Here is an 8,550-nt window from a genome sequence, read left to right on the forward strand (position 1 = left end):
CCTGCATTGCTCCAACTGACTGAGCTGTAAAAATGAATATCAGCTCAGTAGTGTGTGATGGACCAGTATTACTGGTCTACGAGTAAAATGCTTCCAGTAGTAGTGAAATTTTACCACGTGTAAATCATTGATAAAGAAATTAAGTCGAAAATGCTGGTTGGCTAAATTTTCCAAGATACAGTCTTAGGTCAAAATGTGAAATTCAAGAATTAACAATAATGGGTTTTACTCAAAAGGAATATTTGTCTCAAAGCTACCAGATCTACTTCAAAACAGTGCAAATTACAATACATTCATTTTACATGTTCTGTATAGTGGAAGATTTATAAATCTACTTTATAAATGTGCACAAACACACACACACACGTGTATATATATATATATATATATATATATATATATATATATATATATATATGTGTGTGTGTGTGTACACACACACACACTCATGTGTGTAATAACACTTTATCATCTACCTTGAAAACATCAGCAAACCAGCACTTTTGTCATTTGTTTTCCAATTGATTTTACTATCACCACATTTAATCTCTGAAGCAGAAACTTTCAAAAAACATAAAAAATTGTAGACCAGTATATCCCATCTAGGTGGCATTATTAACTGTTGTCTGCTTGACCATGCAGACAACAGAGAGAGGCGCTGGCCCAGGAAGATGTCGCACTTCAAAAAGGATTTGGTATAGCCTGCATATCATTGTAATTATCTTCTGGTTAAGTAACTTCAGTTTAGCTGTAATTTTCCCAAGTTTCTAACCAAAAACACACAAGCTCTTTAATATTAAATTCATCAGAACAATTTTAATTAGTTTGCAAAAGCACAATCACACACTCAGTCTTAAACGTGAATAGACATTTGCATTCAATTAACACCCATCATACAAAAGAAGATTTAAACACTAAAGTAACAACATTCACATTAATTGGTTGTAAATTAGGAGTTTAACAGTGCTGTTTGAAATTTGTGACATTATTGCAATGGTGTTTTGGACAATTACAGATGAAACTACTGGTTAAAACTACAAAGCATAGAAAGCTAAAGGTCATGCTGAAATACTGCATTTGATCCTCAACAATGATTGTACTATTAGCAGTAGTTATGTAACTCTCAGTAGCTTGTGTTTTGGAGGGTGATCTTTTGAGCTGTCTGAATCTTGTAGTCACCGATACCTGCAGGAGCAAACAAGCATTGTTTTAATAGAGTAGTATTGAAATGGCAGAGAAGAGATCTAAAAATAATCTGCTAATGACAGGTGACAGTGTGTTGTATTTGCATGTCCTCACCCTGACTGAGGGCAGTGCCATCTGATGAGAGGTGCCAGTATCTGCGATCACTCTGTCTGGCCTGCTCTCCATTCACTGCACTGAGGAATGGCCCCCAAAGGCTCAATTCCTTCTCAAACCTGCAAAATAAAATGAAAGATTACCCACTGAAGTGATCATATAGGATATGGTGAAACAGTTATTTCTATGAACTCACGTAAAGCCAGCATTTCTTCCAGAGAGAAGTTCCAGAGCCTCCAACAACGAGCTGCCCTTTGGCACCTCAACAGAGTACAGAGAAGCTGCTCCACTGGATGTCACCACTTCCACTGTCACAACCACTTTGGTTCCACTTGGTAAAACCACTACAGGCTCTGTGGGCTCCAGCACTAGAGTGTCTAGTCAGGACAGACACCAGGAAAAACACAGTGAGAATACAAACACAATCTAAAATCACATTTATTAAAGGGATTAGAAATGACAATGCACATACTGTCCTCATTGAGGCACTGCTTGCTTTTAACAGTCAAGTAAGACTTCTGTTGGAGAGCTGGAAGGATCTGAGATATGGCCATGGGATTATGGTATACATTGCTCCTGGCATCTGTCCTCATGGCTTCCATGGAGGAGGAACACTCTGAAATGTGGCTGCCCATTGCTAACAAGGCCTTTGAAGATAAAATACATTACATTTACATACATTACATTAAAGTTAAAAAATGTTTTGCAATGAATGGATGAGACAAATAAAAAGAGAAGAAGATACTTACTTGAACCGCAAGTCCAGTGCTGAACTCATTGCCTATATGACCATCATCTCTACGAGCCCCTAAAAGGGTCTGCTGTATCTTGGTAAGAGCTGTGTCAAGCTCTGCTGCATTTTGCACATGAGAACCAGAGCCCTTCACACACTGAAGTGCCATCCCTGCCATTGCATAGGTATCTACAAAGGGAAAACAAAATGTGTGTGTATATATATATATATATATATATATATATAGTTGCAGAAAAAATTATTAGACCATCAAAAGTAATCAAAAACAATGGTTATGTAATCAAGTACTAACTCCTGTGTGCATCATGTGACTTAAACAGACAGAAAAGAAAACATGGAATGCCTAAAAGCACTGTTTTTGGCAGTACAATGCAAAAGTTACTGATGTAAGAACTGAAGTGATTTTGGTTATTATCAAGAAAACCATGGAAAATGGCTAATTATCAACTCTTAAATTAAACTCTTATGAGCTATTTTTCTTGTTATCATTATATTTGTCCAAACAAATGTACCTTTAGTTGTACCAGGCATTAAAATGAACAAGAAATTAAAGAAAACAAGGGTGGTCTAACATTTTTTTCCCAACTATACATACATATTAAATATAAAACAGAGTTTAGACAGATATATCCACTAAAATAAAAAGGAATGAACAAAAATAACTTGATTTAAAGGTTTACTAATATGATATTAGAAAAACGACACAGCTGATTTTTGTTGTAGCAGATGTATCATCCTCTCATATTTGCTGACACCTCTAATATTTGATGTATTCACTCACCAATACTCTGAACATCTCCATGTGTAAAGTGTTCGAGTTCAACTGCCCTGATGAGCTTGTTGGTGACATGATGATTGACTCTAATTCCGCTCACACACAGACCGAGCACACCCAGAGAGTACTGGTAGTAGTTGGTCAAAGGGCGGTGGCTGGCTGTGAACAAGGAGATAAATAAAAGAAACCAAAATTAGAGTCAGTAAAAGGATCAAGAAATTAAATGGTAATTTGTCATCACACTGATGCCACTCTGTATATTACTATAGAAACAGCACAAAAAGGTTATTTATGGTTATTTACATATGTTTGTGTTTAATCTGAAATTAAAATATTGACAATAAAATCACTTTAGTTTGTACTTCCCAACAGTGAAAAAAATATGTAAGTGTTCTATTGTTTGATGTAATTTCATTTGAAAGAAGTGCCCACAATGAATCAACACTGAAACTGTGAACTCAATGTGACAGGACAAGTAGAACACATTTACGGCACTATTGACCTTCAAAATGTCAAACTTACTTGCAAGGTGTTCTTTTTCTTGCTCCATCTGCTTCTTTAGGTGTGTCAGCAGTGTTTCAGTTTTTGCTCCGACAGTGAAGGTGACGGTGTTGAGATCATAGCAAGAGGACTTTAAAGCCAATGTGTATAATGCCAAGATGCCAACAACAGACCTACTGTTAGATAGAGAACTGGGAAAACCCAGGTGTTAATATGAAGGAAACGAAACAGTCTACACCAGGGGTAGGCACCTCCGGTCCTCGAGGGTATTTTGCATGTTTTAGATATTTCCTTCTTCCAGCACACGTGGTTCAATTAATGATCAGCTCATCATCAAGCTCTGCAGAAGCCTGATAATGATGTAATGACTTCCAGGTGTGCTGAAAGAGAGAAATCTCTGAAACATGCAGGATACTGGCCCTCGAGGAGTGAAGTTGCCCACCCCTGGTCTACACAATATTGTATTGCTATGACCAGCACCTTACTTTTGAATGTCATTGTGCAAATGATTTTTCATCTGATTCAGGTGTTCACTCTCCTTGGCTAGGTTGTGGTGGTCAGAGAGCCGTAATGCTAGGTGGATACTGGGGTTAGGAAGTCCTTCCTGCGTCTCCAGTGAGCGAAGAAGATTCTTATTGAGTGACAGGAGCAGCTCATTGTTGGATTCTTCATTATCTGCATAAAACAAGTTACATACATTTTCACAAAAAAAAAAAAATCAAGTAATGTTTGAGTATATACATACAAATACTTTGACTATCTTGCTGACATGAACATGAACTGAATAATTGCAGAATCAGAAGTGCTGCATCAGCAGAGAGGAAACAAAGACCATTATGACATAATCTGAGTTTCACTGCTTTGTTCATGTTCTAAAAGTCTTCAGTCTCCTATGTATGATGTATTACCATTATCACAGAAGACCAAAAAACGTGTGGCCTCAATTCTCTTGTAGTTTGCATTTTTGTGACAATTGCACAACATTATCGATGACAAAGTAATACTAAACAGCTGATTGCAAAATCGGTGAATGTCCCAGCTATTGCGTTTGAGTAATGTGTAAAGTGCGTTGTTTCCAGAGTTTTATTTATCTATAGGTCTGAGTAAATCAGTGAATAGTGTTAAAACAAAACATAAAAAGACTAAGAATACTTACTACACGGACTGCCAGCAGCAAAAGCCAGTAGGACTGTAATTATAACCAGTGAGTGCATTTTGGACAAACTGGATAACACATAAACAGAGAAAATCAACAATTGGCCAAATACATTAAAATAACAACATTAAGTTATAAGCAAAGAATACACAAATTAACTGTCTGCACTTGAGTGTATATGTAAAATAGAAGGAAAAACATCAAAAATCAAATCTAAATGCGTACAATATCTGCCTGCTGGAAAAATAAGACTACGGTATGTATAAACTAAAGTGAAGACGTTGTTAGAGTATTTTACAGCAAATTTGATATTAGTTGGAATGTGAAAGTTTCAAATGGTGTAGTAAACAAAAAATGTGTTACCGTCGTCTCCCCTAAAGAGTCCAGTGTGAGGAATCAGAGCAGTGTAACGAAACAAGCAGAGACAACAGCTTCTAGTATTTCACTGTCACATGACTCGTCATTGGTGATGACAACGCGTTGAAAAAGGAAGTTGTTATTCATCTTGTAAACCGTATATACTCTTTGATCGCAACAATACACAGGCGGGTGTTCATCTTAATTGTTATATATCATCTTGTCGCTGCTGGGGCAAAGAAACAAATGTTATGAAGCTACAGCTGATCACATCAGGTCCGGTAAACTTATTGTAGTTAACTCTACTACTGTACTGAATTAGTATTTGAACACAGAGAAATGGTAGCTTATGAGTTTGTCCACCAGTAACTACAATTCCCAGAAATCCCCTTGATAACGTAACGTACGCACTTTCTAGAACCTTGACGACTCTTCTGCCGCGAGCTAACGTCATAAACCTACTCGTTCACACGACACTTTACGTTACAGGGCCGTTAGTTAATTTAAAGGGAATATCTGCTCATAGAGTGCAATATAGCATTATGTTTTTAGTATTTTAACATGCAGTCGCCACTGTTGGGAACTCAGGAATATACGCCAAAGGAAAACCAGGAAAGCTGAACGGAGACTAAGTTGCTAGCAAAACATCAACAACGGCACAAACACCGAGGGGCAGGACAGCTGTACAGGTCAGTCTGTAGCTAAATTAATTATGGTTTAAAGTAAGAAACTTGTCGAGACTTGTTATTCAGTGCAAGGATGAAGTTATTTTGTGCTATAAACAGTAATATGCTACACTGACGATGTAGCTAGCTAGATGAATAATTAACTGAAACAGTGTAAACATAAATGAAGATATTCAGTTCAGCAGCTGCAAGAGCTTCATGTAATCTATAAGTTTATCTCATCTCAACCCAACCACACCGGTCCTCCAGATCCCCTGTCGGTGTCTGGCTGTGTCTCTCCTCAAATCTATTCTTCAATCATCATGCATCGTTCTGTCCCCACAAGCGGTGATTTGGGGTTCCTTCCAGCCATGTATTCATTTTCGGGCCCAACAAATCTGCCAGAGTTTGACCTCGGGCCTCCGAGTACATCTGGACATCTACAGAGAGGACCACACTCTAACAAGTAAGTACTGTTGTTTATTAAGCTACAGTTTAAAGCAGGGGTGTCAAACTCATGTTAGTTCAGGGACCACATACGGCCTAATATGATCTCAACCGGGCTGGACCAGTAAAATATTAACATAACAACCTTTGAATAATGTCAACTCCAAACTTTTCTCTACGTTTTAGAGTAAAAAAAAAAAAAAAGTAAAATTATATTATGAAAATGTTTACACCTACAAACTAACTAACTGAACAGGCGGTTTGGTAGTGTGAGGAGCAGAACAGCCAGATATTATTTTTATTGACATATATATATATATATATATATATATATATATATATAAACAGACTTTTAAAACTGATTTTTTAAATTGTACGCACACAGCACTTGTATATAACATAGCACTTTTTACATATTGAGATTGATTAGAGAACTGTATTTATTTTTCATACTTTGTTCGAGAGTCGTGCAACAAAATTTCATTGTAGTGCACGGTTATTTTGCATGTGTCCTGAAATGACAATAATGTTATCTATCTATCTATCTATCTATCTATCTATCTATCTATCTGAAAGTGCAGTTTTAACAATATTATGTCTCAGTTTGTCATTTATACATATGCATTAAAACTTAAAGACTGCAGTGGATCCACAAAGGCATAAAACATTTAGTAACAGGAATAATAGTGTTCAAATTGCAATTAATTCTCTTAAGACATTTCAGGCTGTCCATATTTGTTCAGGTTATTTACTTTTTTTGTGAGAGGTTAGTTTGTAAATGTGAACATTTTAATGTAATTTTACTTTTTTACACTACAAAAACGATGAACATTTCAAGTTGACATTATTCATAGGTTATAGTATTTTACAGGTCTGGCCCCCTTGAGATTGATTTGGGCTATATGTGGCCCCTGAACTAAAATGATTTCGTCATCCTCAACTGTTAATATCTTAGTGTAATTTATGCATTTCATAAATTCATCCCACAAGCCAGATTGGACCCTTTGGGGTGGTTTTGGCCCATGGGTAGTATGTTTGACACCTCTGGTTTAAGACTTAAATATGACTCACCTTTGCTGAGGTTTAACTTCATTTTTTTTTGTCCCACAGCAGCTGGGAGACACGGTGCCTCAGGAAACACAGACGGAGAGTTGATGATGAGTAAGAGACAGAAATCATAACAAGACCTGCTGGAGCACTTTGAGGTTTCTTTTGGTAAATATCTGATCTGTTTTTTCAGAGGATGCAGTGCCAAAAGGCGGCGGTTAATGGTGGAGACAGAAGTAGACATTTTGAACAACTCTAGCAGGAGCACGTCCACTGAGTGGCCTGCTGCAAACAGCTGCTCTTCTGTGTCTGCACAGCAAGCTAGTCCAACACTTCCACAGCTCTGCCCAGCACCTCAAACCATGACTTTATCACAACCCTCTGCCCTGCCCAGACCTGAGACAGACAGCTCATGCATGGAGATAGAAGCAGCTCAGAGGAAACTTCAAGAGATTGAAGACAGGTATGCTAAAGTGGAAATTAAGCAACATGCAGCAGTTTCTTCAGTAGTTTGTCTTCATGCATTATGGTCTACAAAAAATGTTGTAAGAAAACATTGACTTTGTGTGTCAGTTAACCTGAACTGAATTGAAACTTTGAAAGTGAAAACTGAAGTATTGATGTAATACAGAATAACGCTGGAGGATGATGATGAGGATGAGGACCTAGATGCAGAGCCAGCCCCAAGACGGCCGGTACTAGTGATTTCTGACAGTTTGAAGGAAGGTCTACAACGTGGCATCAGTGATATCCTCCCTCACACTGTAGCCCAATCTGTGTATGTGCCCTTCACTTTGTATCAAGAATGTTGAATTCATGTCAGAAAAACAAAACAACATGGGTCATGTTTCACTGAAAACATTTTATTTGTGCAAAACCTCCGGATATTTTTCCATGATGCTTATGTTTGCCTTTGGGTTTCTTCTTCCTAGGAGCCATTCCTGTATGGAGTTAGTCTTGTGGCGGCCACCAGACGATCCCTTCTGTCGGAGGCTAAAAGGCTCTTTACAGAAACAGCGTAAACAACAGACTGTGTCCCGTCAACCTCCCACTCCATGCCCATCTCCCAGCCCTCACACCTCCCTTAGCCCTTCCAGTCCTCCAGCAGACACACACTCTCCTCTGTACAGCTTCCCTGTTGCCCACAGCTCTGGAGAGGAAGACATGGAAATGTAACAGAATTGAAATGTTCCACCAAAGCAAAAGACTGTGAAAAACCTGTTTGAGTTCGGTCTGTTTGGTATCTTGGCTTCACAGTCATGTAGTTCTGTTCAGGACAGTGAAATTAATCTTTTGTTTAATGAAAACTCTTCTGGTTTCATCGTCTGATACAAATTCCTATCAACCACATCTAAGGACATTTATGGTATATCAGTAACAGTGACCACAAATCTGTCTTTTATGGAAATTAATTTATCTTTAGGACAACAGCCAGGATCTGAAGACTTCTATAGTCAGCCTTACGTCAATAGATTTATATGACTTGAATTGGCCTTTTCCCTAGATAATGCCATGACATGTAAATAATTTCACCTGGCCAAAAACTTGC

The 8,550-nt window shown here is 37.8% G+C and overlaps 2 protein-coding genes across 4 annotated transcripts; one reads left to right on the top strand and one right to left on the bottom strand.

Moving 5' to 3' along the window:
• Nucleotides 1–796: 796 nt before the first annotated feature.
• On the bottom strand, nucleotides 797–4,951 carry tcn2 (transcobalamin II). Of its 2 annotated transcripts, none has more exons than XM_030142877.1 (10): nucleotides 4,849–4,951; nucleotides 4,486–4,553; nucleotides 3,815–4,004; nucleotides 3,351–3,520; nucleotides 2,835–2,987; nucleotides 2,049–2,221; nucleotides 1,772–1,946; nucleotides 1,496–1,676; nucleotides 1,300–1,418; nucleotides 797–1,185 (listed from the first exon to the last, which is right to left on the bottom strand). In XM_030142877.1, exons 2-10 carry the CDS (start codon nucleotides 4,541–4,543, stop codon nucleotides 1,124–1,126), a joined length of 1,281 nt encoding a protein of 426 aa, XP_029998737.1. In that variant the 5' UTR covers nucleotides 4,544–4,553; nucleotides 4,849–4,951; the 3' UTR covers nucleotides 797–1,123. The 2 variants fall into 2 exon arrangements, with proteins under 2 accessions (XP_029998737.1, XP_029998738.1); XM_030142878.1 differs by having other exon boundaries at nucleotides 3,815–3,999; nucleotides 4,481–4,553.
• A 112-nt stretch (nucleotides 4,952–5,063) lies between these two features.
• ccdc117 (coiled-coil domain containing 117) lies at nucleotides 5,064–8,332 on the top strand. 2 transcript variants are annotated; one of them, XM_030142892.1, is made up of 6 exons: nucleotides 5,064–5,531; nucleotides 5,778–5,973; nucleotides 7,068–7,115; nucleotides 7,195–7,464; nucleotides 7,633–7,779; nucleotides 7,934–8,332. In XM_030142892.1, exons 2-6 carry the CDS (start codon nucleotides 5,831–5,833, stop codon nucleotides 8,175–8,177), a joined length of 852 nt encoding a protein of 283 aa, XP_029998752.1. In that variant the 5' UTR covers nucleotides 5,064–5,531; nucleotides 5,778–5,830; the 3' UTR covers nucleotides 8,178–8,332. The 2 variants fall into 2 exon arrangements, with proteins under 2 accessions (XP_029998752.1, XP_029998751.1); XM_030142891.1 differs by having other exon boundaries at nucleotides 5,068–5,531; nucleotides 7,065–7,115.
• The last annotated feature ends 218 nt before the right edge of the window (nucleotides 8,333–8,550 follow it).

The sequence above is a fragment of the Sphaeramia orbicularis genome, chromosome 9, assembly GCF_902148855.1.
Source record: "Sphaeramia orbicularis chromosome 9, fSphaOr1.1, whole genome shotgun sequence".
Lineage (NCBI taxonomy): Eukaryota > Metazoa > Chordata > Actinopteri > Kurtiformes > Apogonidae > Sphaeramia > Sphaeramia orbicularis.

What these genes read in the sequence shown, in the direction of transcription:
- tcn2 (XM_030142877.1), bottom strand. Translation starts at nt 4,543, where the DNA reads ATGCACTCACTGGTTATAATTACAGTCCTACTGGCTTTTGCTGCTGGC. An exon ending in GGAAGAAATGCTGGCTTTAC is followed by an intron (nt 1,419 to 1,495) that starts GTGAGTTCATAG and finishes TTTATTTTGCAG; the next exon opens with GTTTGAGAAGGAATTGAGCC. An exon ending in TGGCACTGCCCTCAGTCAGG is followed by an intron (nt 1,186 to 1,299) that starts GTGAGGACATGC and finishes TTGCTCCTGCAG; the next exon opens with GTATCGGTGACTACAAGATT.
- ccdc117 (XM_030142891.1), top strand. Translation starts at nt 5,831, where the DNA reads ATGCATCGTTCTGTCCCCACAAGCGGTGATTTGGGGTTCCTTCCAGCC. An exon ending in AGAGGACCACACTCTAACAA is followed by an intron (nt 5,974 to 7,064) that starts GTAAGTACTGTT and finishes TTTGTCCCACAG; the next exon opens with CAGCTGGGAGACACGGTGCC. An exon ending in CACACTGTAGCCCAATCTGT is followed by an intron (nt 7,780 to 7,933) that starts GTATGTGCCCTT and finishes TCTTCTTCCTAG; the next exon opens with GAGCCATTCCTGTATGGAGT.